The sequence below is a fragment of the Rhinolophus sinicus genome, chromosome 8, assembly GCF_057876585.1.
Source record: "Rhinolophus sinicus isolate RSI-liver-muscle chromosome 8, RSI-T2T, whole genome shotgun sequence".
NCBI classification, from domain to species: domain Eukaryota; kingdom Metazoa; phylum Chordata; class Mammalia; order Chiroptera; family Rhinolophidae; genus Rhinolophus; species Rhinolophus sinicus.
In genome coordinates, this window is record NC_142508.1 from 1,593,274 (window position 1) to 1,609,447 (window position 16,174).

The window sequence follows — 16,174 nt, forward strand, 5'->3', positions numbered from 1 at the left end:
CTCTCGGCAATGTCTGTTCTGTGGCAGAATTCCTATCCCATAGTGTCATCCGCCATTCTCATTTTCTTCCATGAGGTTGTGCTGCAAATGTGAACGAAAGGTCTCCTTGAAAGCGCAGACTTCAGTGCCTTCGGTGGGGGGTGCGTCAGGCCGTGGGAATTTTCACTCGGGCAACGGACCATGTGACTCGCCCATGTGACCAGCTGGAGCTGGCAGCCCCAGGGGAGAAAGCAGCCTGGTCCTCTCCTGGGTGAGCTCCTTTGCTGTTGGCATGACGGCCATATGGCAAGTGTTGGGCAGACACGCAAAGAACACTGGTCGGTTGCAAGACTCGGCAAGAAAGCACCCAAAGTGCCTGCCGGCGCGCCCACGTTCTGGGTTCTGTAATGACCCAGAAAGGCAGTCAGTCGGTCCATCCTTGGAAAGAACGACCCACTGGGGGGGGGGGGGGGGGGGTGAGAGGCCCAGGGAAGCGACTTTTGTATGACTTCTTACGAGAAAATCACAAAACACTTCATGAGCCCCGATTTTTCCCAGGCCTTCTGCTGGCGGTATGTGCCAGGACGGGCCAGAAGACCAGGCCCGGGGCCGGGGACAAATCCGGCCTACTATCTCGTCGCATACATGTTTAAATGGGGGGAATATATGGAAGAATAATATTTCACAACATGTGAGAATTCAAAGAAATTCAAAACTCAGTAAGGTTGGATTGGAATCCGGGCGGCTCTGCCTCCACGCGCTGCCCACGGGCCCCTCCGCGCTCCCACGCCCCGCAGGACTGAGCGTGTGCGTCAGAGACCCCATCCTGAGAACTACACGGGCTGCAAAGCCTGACGAAGTTACTATCTGGGTCTTTGCCGAGAAAGGCTGCCAGCCGCACTCTAGATTTCACCCGGAAAGCAAGCAGGGCTGCGGCGGGTGGGCAGCGGGTCCAGAGCAGGGGTGTGGACGCCGGCACAGAGCAGGTTTTGACTGGAATTCAAAGGATGGCCCACTGGATCGCGCCCCTCACTGGGAGCCAGAGGGGCCCGGGGAGGGTAACAGACCCGGGAAGCCCCGGGAGCAGCCCCTTCGACCTGGCGGTGTAACAGGCAAACCTTAACGCTGACCAAATGTCAGCTAAACCGGAAAGAATCACCTATAAAAGGGAACAGCAGGGACCCAAGAGCAGTTAGAGGAAGCCAGCCACACCACCTTTATTTCCCCAGCTCCAGGAAAATCGTCTCTGTTTGGAGGTAACCTTCTTTCCCTTTTGGGCTGAGCTTGATTTTTCTCAAATTAAGAAGAAAATCTTAAAATGCACATTTTGCCATAGAAACGAGTTCTGGGTCCTAGTACTACAAGGAGACATGGAAACTGCCAGGGGAGTTTGCATTCTCATGGGTGTCTTTGGTTTTCAGGATGAGGGCAGCTATGGTCCCAGGTGGGGGAAACTGGTTTAAATAAGAAGGTTCAGAAATCTTAAAAATTAAGATAAATCAGAAGCGATATTCTGCCAAAAAGCCAAGGGGAAAACCACAGAACGTGGCCCCTGGGTGGAATCCTGTGTGTCCCAGGAAATCGATGCCCTTTCCACTGGACACCAACCCTCACGCTGGTTGGGGAGTCGGGCCCTCTAGGCCCCAGGGGAGCTGTGGGATCCCTTTCAGAGCCCAGCAACTTAGAGGCAGCAAAATAACCCCACACACATAACCCCTGTGTCTGTCACCCTGCTGGTCCTTGTCATCTGAATCCCAGCCAGACTGCCCGCTTCCCTCACTCAGCCCTGGGCCACCAAACAGGCCCAACAGAGCGGACGCAGAGAAGTGGGGGCAGGAGGGGCTGTGGGGACCTGATACTCGCCGTGTCAGAAAGAGCCTGGAAGGTCAGCATCAGCATGGAGGACCAAGCCCTGCTTGGACACGCGCCCCGCTCACCTCGTGGTTTCTTGTCGTTGCTGTGGTGGTGGCCATTCTTATTACCTGGTGATATTTGTGGATGGCACATTCATCTCTCCCAAGTCTGGGGCTCTGAAGGGCTGAGTGAGGCTTGGACGGGGTCCCTGTTCCCGTGTCCCAAAGGTCCATGCATAGGGCTGCTTCCGCGGGGCGCCGTGCGTACAGCTTCCACTCTGTGCTCGTTCAACCTGCCCAGGTCCGGGTTCCACTGAGAACGCAGGCTCCTTCTCTGCCTGCCAGGCCCTCCCCAGGTGGACATGGCCAGCGGCGGGGAGAGCTGACCGGAGGCTGCCGTACCACCAGGGACGCCACCACCCCGGGGGGTAGGCCGGTTCATGGGTCCCGGAGAACTCATGGGAGTTCTCGGAGCCCAGCACAGGTGACCTCCTGTCCCCTGAGGGCCTCCTGTCCCCTGGCGCTGTCCCTGGCAGCGGCAGCGCCAAGCTCGAAAGGCGGCAGGGAGAGGAGGGGAGGGCTTGGGGGGGTGCGGGGTGCGGGGTACTGGATTGGGGACCCTCCTCCGTTCCGCCCCGTGGTTCCCTCTGCATCCAAGTTGCCAGAGGTTCGGCCTCACTAGAGGCCGGTGGAGGGAACGCGCCTCTGAGTGGAGTCCGAGCGCCCTCTGGTGGTCGCGGCGGGAAAAAGCAGGCGCGCCCTGCGAGCCCCGAGACCAGCCCTACCGCCAACTGGGGGCTGGTCCAGGCAAATATCAGAAGTACCCCGAGAAGAGGGTGAGGGACGACAGGGTCAGCACTCAGACAGCAGCGTCGAGGAGACCTGATGGGTACAGTTGTAGAGGGCAGTGCCACCCCGTCCTGCATCCCCTCCACTCTAGTGGCCCCAGTGGAAGCCCAGCCATCGCAGCTGCCCCCCCCACACACACACCTGCGCGCACCAGGCCTTGCGCGGTGCTCCAGGGATGACGTTGTTCTTACATGCCAGTGGTGAAAAGAAGCGGGGAGAAGATGACTGTGTGGGGAAAACCGAGCCCTGGAAGTGTGGGCCTAGGAGACATATTCATACCCTGTTGGAATGTTGGGTGACTTCCCGTCCCTTTCCCGTCCCTTCACTGAGGCCCTGGGTCCCAGGGCTGGAAGGCCCTGCGGAGGGAGGTCCCTCTGGCACCGTTTGCAGAGCTGCGGGGGCTTGGCAGCAGCGCCCGGAAGGAGCGGTTGGTGGACTGTGCACCCTGATTTTGCTGGGGGGCCGGGAGCAGGCCACTTGTTTCCGTGGCGCTCAGCTTCCCTCCCCGGCAATGACTTCCCACACCTTGGGGTGAGCGCATGACCCGGGAGAAGGTGTGTAGGAAGGACAGGGCCACACACGTGGACAATGTCGTGGTGGCCTCTAGCGTTCTGGCCACACGCCTCTTCTTTACAGGCACAGCCCACCCCACGAGGCCACAGTGAACCCCTACTAACCAGCCTTTTGATTTGGGGTGGGGCCTCTATCCCTTCACAGGGAGGTGAGGCGGGGAACCCAAAAGTCCCCGTAAGCTCAGAAATACTGCTGCTGTAAGGCAGGACCGCTCCTACGTCTGTCCTCAGGCCTCACCTGAGTCCAGGTGAGACCCCAGAGAAGTCTGCCACACACAGAGAAGACAGATGAGCTGCCAGTCTGTGAGTGGTGGTGGTGACGGCACGCTGACCCATCTTTGGGGACAGCCCCAGTGGAGTTGCTGGTGTCACACATCAGCTGTCTCCTGAATGTCCATGGTCCAACCCTGGGCTTGGCCATGTCAGAGGGCGACACAACGTAACAAGCAGTGATGCACCATTTGCTCCAGGGGGACCCAGACGAGACCGTGCCCGCCCCGAATGCTGGTTGTCAATGGAAAGCAAACGCACTGTGGGCCCTGCCAGGTGTCCTCCCCAGCTACCCCTGGGGTCCGGCGACCCTGTAAGAAAAGTGCCCCCTCCCAAAACTCCACAGCTGGTTGGAGCGTGACTGGGGATGGAGGAAGGAGCCTGGGTCAGAACTCTGTCCCAGGCCACTTTCGGCCAGAAGGCTCTCCTCCGGGCTGCTCCCCACGAGAGCCTGGAAGGCCACGGAGACGCCACAGCAGACCTCAGGGAATCCACTGGAGCTGGGTGTCAGGAAAAGCCTTCCTCTTGGCTCTGTTTTTTAAGGAAGAAGTGCCAGGAAAAGAAATCTAACAGACGGACGCTTATCAAATGTCTGGAAAACGTCCCACGCTGGAGGTCGCTCTCACTGTACGACTGACCCACCACGAGAAGTGCATTCCTCACCCACATGCCTCCATGTCACTGACGCCCAGGTTTCGTGACAACACTTTGCCCTTACTACCTGCAGTGCTCTGAGGTGTTTCAGTCTTTCTGTTCAGATCAGCCACTAATAGACTTCCTGACCTGCCCGTGAGCTGTGGGGGGTTCTTCAAGTGCCTGCTCTGGATCAGAGGGAGGGGAGTAGGGAGGGCGCCTCCTCCAGGCAGCATCCAGCATTGCGCTCGCTCCTCAAGGGGCAGCGGAGGGAGGGACAGGTCCCACAGCGGCGTAGTCCTCCCTCTCACACCTCGTAAAGCTCCCTGGTGAGATGTGCGTTCCCAGGCGCGGCCACAGGCGGCCTCGCAGACTCTTCACGTCCCACTGCTGGCCCCAGCTCTCCACCCTTCCCAGCGCTGGAACCTTCCTTTCTCCACAAGGGCTGTGAGTGAGTGTGAGGTGGGAAGGAAGGGAGACAGGGAAGGAAGCTGAGTACCCAGGACTGGGGGGTGAGAACCAAAAGGGGAAACTGAGTCAAGCCTGGAATTCTCAAGGTGGGGTGAGAGCTCATCCCAGCAAAGGCAGCACTTGCAGCATCAGGCAGTGAGCTCCACAGCCGGACACGAAAAGACAGGGAAGAAACGCTTCCAGCATCCAGACGCGGCAGAGGTGGCTGTGCAGCCCCCACCGGGGCTCGGCCGTCGCTGAGACAAGGTGAAGCGGGGGCCTCAGGGGCTTTGTACACATATGCAGACTTGCTCTATTTTCTGTTTTCCCAGTTCAATGTAAGGAACATACTTGATTGTTCCAAAGAATGAACTTATTTTTACATCTGCAGAGCTAAGCTCCTGCCCGGGACAGCAGGCCTGCTGTTGCTGGTGGTCGTCCCACAGGGGCCGTCGGGGCCTCCCCACACCTGCCTGAGGGGCAGGACAGGCGGCAGTGGGCACCAGGGGCTGACAGCTGCCCGCCACAACCAGCCCCGGCGCCATTTCATCTCTTCCCAGCTCTGTAATTTAAAACAACCTGGTGCATTGCCGCCCGTGGGCCCCAGACACCTGCACTCGTGTGCTGTCCCTTACACAGCGGCCACACCTGCCTCCACAGCTGGGGAGCGCAGCTATTTCTAGGAAGAGCTCCGTGTCAGTCCTGATGACTAGATGTTCAGTCAAAAACGAGTTTTTTTAGGTCAGGGAAATGAGTCTAAAAATACTTCCAGCTGCCTGCGAGTGTGCCAGGCAGAGGGAGCAGCTTTGCTGTCTTAAGCTTCTCGGGTGGCTGCTCCAGGTGGACCCTGTCACCAGGCAGGCCTGGTGACCCGGCTGGCACACCCCCATTGGCACACCTGGTCACACGGTGTCCCCCTGGCCAGCTCTCTCAGAGGTTCGTTTTTAGGGGTCTGGGGAGGCTTCCAAGCTGGCCCCACCTCCACTCCTGCCACCTGTGACCTCAGGTCCCCACATTCACCGCCGCCCCCGAGGGACGAGCATGGCCCAGAGCGAATTGGGACCAGGCCGGGCTCCCACTGCTCCCCCTTCCTGCACCACAGAAAGGCGGGCAGCATGTGGTCACCACACACATCCGGCTAGTGTCAGAGGGTGTGAGTGTGCGCGCGTGTGTGAGCGTTTATGCATTCGTAGAAAACAGGTGAGCAGGAAACCCTGACATGTTGACCATGCGTCTCCGGGTGGTGAACTTCCAGGAGGCCTCATTTGCTTCCTCTTGCTCATCTATATTTTCCACATTTGTCTCAATGACAATATGTTGCAGGCAAAAATATTTTAATTTGAAAATGTTTTTAAGTGTTTTGCTGTTTCGTTTGCCCTCTAAATCCATCCAGGTGGCACTGTGTCCGTCCCCAGGGAGTCCTAGAGTTGTAGGGGCCTCTGCTTCCACGACCACTTCTAAAATCCACAGCGCACGATGGTGGAGAATGTCTGAAACGACAGAAAGTCTCCATCGTGTGAGGGAGACGTTAGCACTTCTCACCGGTCAGGGGCGCTTGGGGCGTGCCTTGTGGAGTCCGGGATGAAAACAGATGGCAGCGAGGCCGGGAAGTGATGAGACTCGTCTTTCCGGGCTCAAAGCCAGTGCCCAAAAGGCATCCCCCAAATATGCTCCATGGTAAGAAAGTGTGCGTTTCTTCCCCTGGGGAGACCCCTGGCATGAGCTGGGGCAACCTGGAGAGCACGGCTCTGCTGTCAGCTCTGCACGGGACCAGCGACGTCCTCAACCTGCCACATCTCGCTTAGCGTCCCCACATGTGAAAGGAGGGGTTGGACGCTGGGTCCTGCCCAGCTCGGACAGACTTGTGTGATCAGTGCCAGGGAGGCGGCTGGTTGCTGTCCTCAGTGCCTGTCGCTGCAGGAATGCCACCTGACAGCCACCCTGTAAACAACTAGTGTAAGAGTGAGTGCACGAAGCAGAGTGACTGAATGCAGAGTGAGCGTTTCAGGCAGCGCCACTTTCCTGTCCTCTCCAGCGTCCTGTCCCCAGAAAAGTGCGCTGTCCATTGTAGGGCGCCATCTGCTGGGAAGCTCTGATACCCACGGTCAGGGAAGCCTCCACCTACCTGCCTTTGGGCCCTTTCTCAGGAACCGGCACTGAGAGGAGGGGATACGCCGTCACCATGGAGCTGCGCCTTCTGCAGCACGCATCCTCCAGAGGGACGGCTCCTGGGCTCATCCTGGGGACGAGACTAGTGGCCAAGGAGCTACTGCAGGGACACCTGACCCAGAGGAGCTGGGCAAAGGGGCGCACAGCAGCCTTGCCCCAAAGCGGAAGGACCCCAAAACGGATTAAGACTGAATCAGTACCCGGGGATGTTAGATGGGGAACAGATATGCATCCTGGACAGCAGTTTCCCAGGGGGTCCTCTGTTAACACGATTTTATATTTTCAGCAAAAGGGGTGGGTCTCAAACGTGGGATTCCTGGGACTTGCTCCTGCACCTTCCCGACTCTTCAAAGCAATGACTTCAAGTCAGTGACGCCACTCTGAGCCTTGTGACCTGCGGCGTGGCCCACTGTGCAGTCCTTTATGAGCAGCATTGGGAGCTCAGGGGAAACACGTCCACACGTAATTACTGTACTTACTGTAGGCTGGGTATTGGCTGCTTCAAAACGGGTGTGGAAATGACACTAAGAATAGTGACAAAAGGAACAGTGCAGAGAAGTGAGCTAGGTCAGCCATGGGGGAGGGAGGGTGTGACCCATGGGGCAGGCATGGTCCTGGGGAAGGGCAGTGATGTGGGAGAGGGTGACCCTGGTAGATGGCAGCCACAGGTGGTGGTGGGTGGTTTCACCTCCAGTCCTGCTGCGGACCCGGGGTCTCAGGCAAGCGGCATGAGAAAGGCGCCTTCCCTCTGGGCCGCCCCAGGAGCTGGGGCGGGGGACAACCAGCCGCTCCACAGACCCCTGGGCTGTGGGCTGGCAAGGGCAGGGGGTGACGGACACACTCACGTGAGGGACTTTGTGTGTGTGGGGGGGTGCTGGAACCTGTCACACCCACCTGCCTCCGCCTCCAGACTAGGGGTGTCTTTCATCCAAATCTGCTCTCACCCCATCTGGTCTATCCCGGGGTCCAGGTCCCGGGGCACCTGCGAGCCGCCCCCTGCCCTGCCCTCGCTCCACACCCCGTCCCTGTGGGACGCCTGGAGGGTGATCACCATCCTGTCCCATCATCACCAGGCACATGTTTGGACACAAGCTCAGTACTTGGTCAGCACCCGCCACCTTAACCCTGTCTGGAATCCGAGTCCCTTTCGAAGGCGACCAGAGGTGACGTGCTGTCCAGGCTGATCTGGCTGGCCGGTTGCTCAGAACCCTCTGTAAAGTGAAGCACTGGCTCTGTGCCCTGGGGACCCCAGGGTGGGGGACCACTGCTGGAGGTCTGGCCAGAACGGGGCACAATGGAACTCTTCAGGATTCCCTTGTTGGGACCTAACTTGGACCTGGAGGGCCGGCTCCACCCCTCGCCGCAGCCCACAGGCAGCACCCAAGTGCAGCAAGGAAGCTTTCCATGGGAGCATGGGGCTGGAGGTGGCTGTGCCCACCGCCCCTCCCAACGTGTCTGGGACCCACGGCCACGTGCACGGCACAGCCCTCCCAAGCTTCCCCTCAGTGGGGCGCCCTGGGCGGCCCCTAGACAACGCTCCCAGCGCCGTTTCCCTTCAGACCTGACTGGAAAACATCTTCAAGTGCGGAAACACATTTTTGAGTAAAAGCCTGTTGGCTGACACAGGGAAAATGTGCCACGGGGATGGCTGGTGACTCAGCAGCAGCTTTTCAACAGAAGTGATGGAGGAACCCACACGAAAGTCCTCCACACCTTCCAGTCTGTGCGGCTGCCCACCTGTCACAAACACACCAGCACCTACAAAGGTGTGAAAACAAGAACCCGCCTTTCAAGGAGCTCCCAAATTCCGAAACCCATTTCCACCCGACAGCTCTGGTGTTTGGGGGCCCATCTTCTGTAGAATCCACCACACAAAGCAAAGGCCGGGTTTTAGACAAAGAATGACTTATCCGTGGAGCATGGGCCAAAGCGGAAGAAAAATGGCTTGGCTTTAATCATGAGGCATTTTCAGATTCTGATTGAGGTTTAAAAATTCCATTAAATCAGATCTGAGAAATTAATCACTTCCTTCTCCATGTTTTCCGCCAAATCAGTCTCTCCCCACTTCTTTCCTCCTCACTTAAAACCGGACAGAGGCCTTCTCCTTCTCACGCTTACCATCGGGGAAAACGGATGAGATGTGGGGTACCTTCCAAGGTCACATTCTTGTCAGTGAAGCAGGGGGTGTCGTTTGGAGTGGAGCCAGGTTCCTGTCCTGAGACCCCACTGCCTCTTGGCTGGCCGACCTGCTGTGGCAGGGCTGGGTCATCCACTCCTTTTCTGCCAGTGTCACTAGAATTGGGTCATGTACATCCAAGGTGAGATGCTCTGGGAATTGCCTAGGCCTCAAGTCCCACAACAGGTGGCCCGGACTGGAGGGAGGGTGACAATCACCCCTCAGGAGTAACACAGACGGTTCTTGCATCCTGTGAAGGACATGGGGACCTCAATGAGCCTTGTGCCACCCACCCATGTCCAGGAACAAAGGGAACTAGACACACTCGCTGGGCCAGCCTGGCGGTCGTATCCGCCCAAGACATCTCTGCTTACTCTTTACAATTAAGCTGCCATTTGACAGACAAGAAAGATGGGTTTCAAGAGGTGACGAGTGCGTGGGGACAGTGAGAGCCATCCACCTGAACTGCCATGCGGACAGGACTCAGGCCTGTCACCTCCACACGGGGGTGCGTGCAGGTAAACACCTGGTTTCCTGAATGGCTTCCTTTCACAATGGTTCCCGGAGTGCTTTATTTTTAAAACAACTTATTTTCAAAATAGGTTTTGAATTATGAGCAATTTGTAGCAACATAAAAAGCAATATGATCCTTTAAATGGCAAATGCACACACAACAGCCATTGCGCTGGTGCCAAGTGTGCAGGTAAACAGACGGATGGGAAGACGGCAGGACGCATCGCAGGCAGCTGGCTGCCTCCACTTTCAGTTATTAGTGTTAGAATACAAATGTCCTGTGAACAATGGTTAACAATTATTTGTAATGCTTTACAAATTTAAAAAGAAACTAACTCTCCCACTTCCAACGAAACAAAACGTATCTGATGCCATCCGCTCGGTCAGTTCAGCCTCGTGCAGACCGTGCAATGTGAGCCCAGCGGCCACCGTGACCTTCACAGGGGCACCGATCAGACAACCTGCTTCCAGGCCCAGGGCTGCACGAGTGCAGACGTCGGGGTAGGGGTGGGTAGGGGGTGAGGGGCGGGGACGTGGGAAATACCACCCTCGGCCAGCCGTCCTCTGAGGGACGGAGGCAGTGCCCTGACCACATGCGTAAGGGGAGGGCTGGGCCAAACCTGAGTGGCGAGACAGACACTACAGAACAAAAGTGGGAACTGCAAGATACTTTATTAACACATCTTTCAAATTACAATACAGTTCAAACACATTTTTCAGTATGGAATCACACAAATGATACACACAATACATTTTTTCCAACTATGTCACTACTGTTCTTCACACCTATTCCTGATAAAGTTGTTACAGTGACTAGTGCAACGTGCAAAGGGGGGTATGCCAGGCCACATCACTTCCCGCCAATGTGCGTGCAGAGTGCCTGCTAGGAAACACGGAGGTCAACCCAGCCCGCTCTTGGCCTGGGACGCTCAGCGCACTCCCCACCCCCAGAGCCACGCACACCCGCTGTGCTGCACGCGCATTAAGGTTAGGAAGGCCATGGTCAGCCAGAGCAGTGACCAGGTCGCACAGGCCGCACTTCCGGGCGGACTGGGCGCTACTACTAACAGTGAACTCATGCAAAAAAGGTCCTGTGGAGTAGAGGGCAAAACCAAAGGGCTGATTAATGCCGCCGCCGGCCGCACACACGCACGCCCACAGTCCAACTGCAAAACAACAGAATGCCAGCGTTATTCTCTCCGACCAAAGCCCTGGAGGAAGAAATCCTGAGCAGAAACCTGTCGAAGCAAAGGTTCAGAGGTGACCCCGTCGCAAACCCAGGGCAACAACTCACAGCATTCTCGCACCCCAGAGTGGAATTCTACATGTGAACACTGGAGAGGAGCAAGAATGTCCGCCGCGCAGGACATCCAGAGGTGCAGCGGGAAGAGGGCAGAGCCAGGCAGGAAAGGAGCTCCAAGCAAGGGGAAGGCGGGAGGGGCAGCAGAGTTCCCGCTGGGTGGCCCAGCCACCAGCGCAGCAGCAGCAGCAGAGAAGGCAGCGCCCCCACAGAGAACCAGCTCAGCAATGAAAAAAACCGGGGTGGGGTTTTGCTGCGGTGGAACCTGAAAATTAAACAGCGGAATTAAAGCCTGAGCATTAAAATCCTCACAGAGGAGAAACAGTCCGGATCCCATGCCTGTGAAAAGCAAAGCGGAATTATAAAACTGAATGGTTATTTGCTCCTCGGTCCACAGCGTAAATGTGTGGGGTGCGTGCATGTGTGTGCGTGTGCGTGTAAAGACCTGAATTATAGATTCTACCACAACCCTGCAGAGCACAGACTCAAACAGCCCTTAACAGTCAGCGTCCGTTACACGTGCCCTTCAACTGGAAAGCAGTTAAAAAGACAGTCTTGTTGAAAGAATGGCAAGAGGCCTAGTTTCTTGAGTATATTAAATTACTAAACACAGAAGATATGAAAATAATACATCTGTCCACTCTGTGGGACATATTGCAATTTAAACATTACGTGGTGTTTCTTTTTAAAGGGCCTGCATTTTTCTACATACCTTTCAAAATTAGTAAAATAAAACAAAGCAAAACACCAACATGAAGACCTATTTTTACATTTCTGTTGGTTAGAAGTAAAAGGAAAAAGCGACTTGTCACTCAAGATACTTGTTTTAGCTGATCATCTAATGAAAAGATTTCCTACCAGAACAGGGCACAGGAGAGAGTTAAGACGTGTAAACAGTCTTTGGAAAGGGGAGCCACACCGTGTGACACTAAGGACCCTCCCCACCCATCTGTTACCAGAAGGTATACCTGGGATCCAATATGAATCAGCGGGTTTCGCTTTGGTTCTAGTACATAAAACCACGGGCACTTTAAGTGATGAAAATTAAAGAGGTTGCAAAAAAACCTTACACAAAATCCTTAGGATTTAATAGTAAATCAAGGCTACACGCCTTTGAAGCTCTTGTTTAAGAATGTCCAAAAGAACACTTCATTCACAAGTTTTAAAAATAGTTGAAAAGGTTCCCTGAAATGCTCATCAAATACAATAAAATGCCTAACCTTCTCCCTACCGGATGACCTAAACGCTGCACTTCCTTCATGGGCGTCTCCAGTCCCATTTCACACGCTCCACCCCTCCCTGTTAGTGAATTCTCCTTTAGGATGTCACTTAAAAATCTGTAAAGAACCGACCATATCTTTCAAGTATTTTCTCCCCCCTCCAAACAAACAAACAAAGGGGAGGGGCTCTACCTGCTACAGGGAGTAAAGGTGGAATCCTACAAGCAGGAAGGGAGGAAAATTAATAACGACCCTGGGAAGGGCATTATGACAGCGAGGAGCCTGAAGCCCGTGCCTGGTGGGCTGTCTCCCCGGGGGGCGATGGGAGGGAGTGAGGGGCTCAGGGCTCCAGGGCACACAGACCTCTCTCACACCTAACTGTTCTCAACAGGGTCCCTGTCAGTCCAACGGTCTATGACCAAGGTGAGCTTACCTTCCATTAAACAACAGAAACAAAAAACAAAGTAAACAGAACAAAAACCTGAAAGCCAAAACAAAAAGAAAAGAAGTAAGAGCTTCTCAAAACCAGCTCCACGAGCAAGGCCCAGCCTCGGGGCTCATCTATGCCGCACGAGGCGGCCAGGTCCTCCTGTCGGCCACCGACAACACGGTGGCTCCCTGGCGGGCGGGGCGCCCTCCCACCCTGTGGCCAGAGCGTCCAACAGACACCTACCAAGACCCCACGTCCCACCAGTTGCATGCTTCTCCACTGGACTGCCGACCCCCAGAAGTCGGTGTGTTAGAACAGTTTATTACCGACACTTGGCACACGCCCTCATTCTGCAACCCCCGCCCCCCATTCGTGCCATTCCGCCTGCCCCTTCACCCTGTACCTCTCCCGGCCCCCTCCCAGCAACCACGTCTCTGTTTGCAGAATTAAGCAAAATGCTGCTGCAGGATCTAAGCTCTGTCACAATTCAGAAACACTACAGAACCAAGCGTGAACAATCGTTTCCCCAGGACCTTTACAAATCAAGGTAAGAACGACCCAAATCAATGTGCTTACAAGGAAGCCCTGCCCCACCCCACCCTGCCCCGCCCCTTCCAGGTAGGGTGAGGCCACAGGCAGCTACTGAGGGTGCTGCCTGTCCAGAGAGAGGGAACCCTCAACATTCTTTTAGAAAAGAGGCCAGAGTGCTCGTGTAGAAGAACGTCAGGATAAAGACCTCCCAAACGCGGCCAGACCAATAGCAATGCACGGTTAGCTCAGGTCGGCAGCTACGGTAGGTGAACTTACATTACAGCACAAAATCAAAACAAGGTAAGGTGAAAAAAAAAGTAATTTGTCTCCACACAGTCACCGGCTGTATTTACCTTCTGAGATACACTGATATTTACTGGCTTTAAGCTGCTTGAATTTGTGAACAAATAATACACAGGTCAGGATAAATGTATTGACTTACTCCCATCTTTATAAAAATCGAATACACACACGAACACATCAACAAGAATGGAACTGTATCCATCGAACTTTGATAAGACAACACAAAAGAACTAACAAATAGCTAAGGTGTTGTTGAACTGAAAGCATTTCCAATAACATTTTAATTTTAAAAGGTCCATATTTACACAGTATGTTAAATGCTCCTGCATCTCATCTTAAATGCATGATGAATAAAGAACAAAGATAATGGTTGCAACAGATCTTCCAAGAGCTCAGCTTGCGGAGGTCTGATTACGCTGCGAGAAGCGCACCGAAAACGGAAATACCGTGACTTTCTAATTCTGCCTCTGCCCTTTTCTGCAGTTTCCTCCAAGGAAACTCAACTTTGTCACGGGCCTGCTGCAGGGACAGAGCCCATTCCCAGTGCTGGGTGCCCACGGCATGGAGCCGTCTGAAGCAGTGCTTTCAGGAACTGTACCAAGAGAAAGCGTGCGTGTGTGCGTGTGTGCCCGGGCACCCACGTCACACTAGGGCCAGGCCCAAAGCAGACCTTGAAATAGCCACATTGCCCACGTAGGATCAGTTATCCTCGCTAACTAGAAAAAAGTACACTCAAATGCCTCCTTTCACAGACAACATGCAGATTTTTGGTTTCAAAGCCACAAAACACACGGACTATCTCTAGAAAGTGGCAAAAATGTGTTCAGCTCATCTGACTGCACTGCAATGCCCTCGGTGAGAGAGTAGGTCCTGGCTGCCCACCGCCCGCTGCCCAGGTGGGGAAGTTGCCTGGCTGGCTCTTCACTGGAGCGACATGCGCGACTGAACTTACCATTTCAGTGCAGCCGCTGTGGCCCGAGCTGGCTCCACTCTGCGTCTACACATGAACATGCCTGTGCGACTTGTGACGCGTGGGCAGTGACGGCGCTGCACTGCGGCGTCGCGAGGTGGGGCTGGCCCATGCGCCAGCGCCCGAGGGTTAGTCAGGGGCTTAGGCGCCTCAGCTGGGGGCTCCCAGGAGTCTCCTAGGAGCCGACAGTCTCGAGCTGAGACCTGTGAGCAGCCGCCAGCCACCACCCACATGTCCAGGCTCAGCACACGTGCCGTGTGAGAATCAACGCTACCCAAGCTCTCACGGGGTCTGGATACTCTCGTCCAGTGCTGGCCGTTTAATATCAAAGAGTAACATAAAAGAGCAACTGTGCAAACGAGATGGCAGGAACTCGCACGCCCCGGGTCCTCGTCCAGGCCCCTGGCTGCTGCACAGGGCACCCCATGCACGTCCTGGGCCCCGCTGCACTAACCAGAGGCACCAAGGGCCCACAAGCTGCCATTTGCCTTAGTTCTGTGACTAAACCTGACCTGACACCTTAGGAATGAAATGCAGCTAAAAGGTCTGATATGCCCTCGTGTCCTTCGCTCCCGTGGTTTGGGTCCACGTCAGGGTCACTCCAGAGCAGTGAGACTCCCCTCAGCGAGCAGGAACGCAATAAGGCACTTTTTCAGTGTTTGCCCAGAATGAATTTTACTAAGGTCGCTTTAAGGGGAGTTAAGTATGTCACCTAAAGGAGCCTACCCACATTACTCCAGCAGGGTCATGGGTGGCACACAATTTCACTTCGGGTGTCGCCATCCCTCACACCACATGCCACCAACAGTGACATGCCAGAGCCAATGTCACCATGCTCTCAGGTCTGAAGGACCACGCAAGCCCACTCAAAAGGCCTTCAAAAAAAAAAAAAGCTAACACAATGACAACTAACTTCCCAAAGAATGTCACACGTCACAGAGCCAGTGACATGACTATGACTATGCCACTTGGGGCTACATTTAAAAAGAGGGAGAAACCAAACAGGTTTGTTCGAGCTTCGGGCTGCTCCTCCGCCTGGCAGGTCTGCTGTACAACCCACCTAGCAGGGGACCCCCCACGAGGGCTGCATGGTGCTGGCCACCTGCGTCCTCGCCTCCCCTGGCAAGTTAAAAGGAGTGGGTGGGCCCCTCTGGAACGAGGAATACGCAGTTGGCCATTTGGAATCTTTACAAGAAGCAGAATCTGCCACACGACTGGCACCACCCCCAAGCACCCTCACCCTGCTTTCTAGGCTATGCAACTGTCAATCACAACCACGCAAATGCCCATCCATGTTTTTACAAGAGCCTTTGGAGGGCTTTCTAAGAAGGTTACGCAAGGTATGCTTGGCTGGGAAAACTTGTCTACCTGCACTGAAGATAAGTGCAACCATTATCAAATATTCTTTGCCGTGAAAGCTGCTCAGCGTCTGGGACGCGGATGCTGTCTCCTGAACCTAAGTCACTGTGCTCGACCAGACAGAAGATGACGAACAACAACGTCTACATGCATTGGAAGCACTTTGAAAACAAAAGGAAACAAAAACTGCAGTTCTCTGAGGTGACCACAAAACCTGAAGCAACCTAACACCGAGCTCCAGCCGCCACGTGCCGTCAGTTCAGCTCTCCCGGAACCAGAGCGGGGCCGCCTGGCGCTGCGGACTAGTTACAAGACTGGACAGAGAGCCCTCAGCTCGAGCGGTCCTGCGCTGGCAGCTTCCGCGGAGAAACACCACAGCGTGTGTGCAGTGCAAGGTCAGGCTCCCCTGTCAGAAATCACTCAACGATCAGGGCCACGTTTATGTGAGACAGATCGACCATGTGCCTGTGGAAACGGAAAGAAACAGCAACAGTGAGTCACCTTGGCAGTCAGCTTACCAAGGCAGAAAAAAGCTGGCGTCGCATGGTGGGTCCTGACTGAAGACAATCTATTCCATCAAAGCGCAGACAGACAGAG

General features: G+C 55.1%; 1 protein-coding gene across 2 annotated transcripts in view; it reads right to left on the bottom strand.

The window, feature by feature from the left end:
* Positions 1–10,117: 10,117 nt before the first annotated feature.
* The window catches only part of RBM33 (RNA binding motif protein 33), an 84,230-nt gene continuing 78,173 nt past the window's right edge, over positions 10,118–16,174 (bottom strand). For both annotated transcript variants that reach the window (XM_074315054.2, XM_074315053.2), the window contains exon 18: positions 10,118–16,042. In XM_074315054.2, coding sequence (XP_074171155.2) covers positions 15,994–16,042 — 49 coding nt within the window. In that variant the 3' untranslated portion in view covers positions 10,118–15,993. The remainder of the gene's footprint in view (positions 16,043–16,174) is intronic.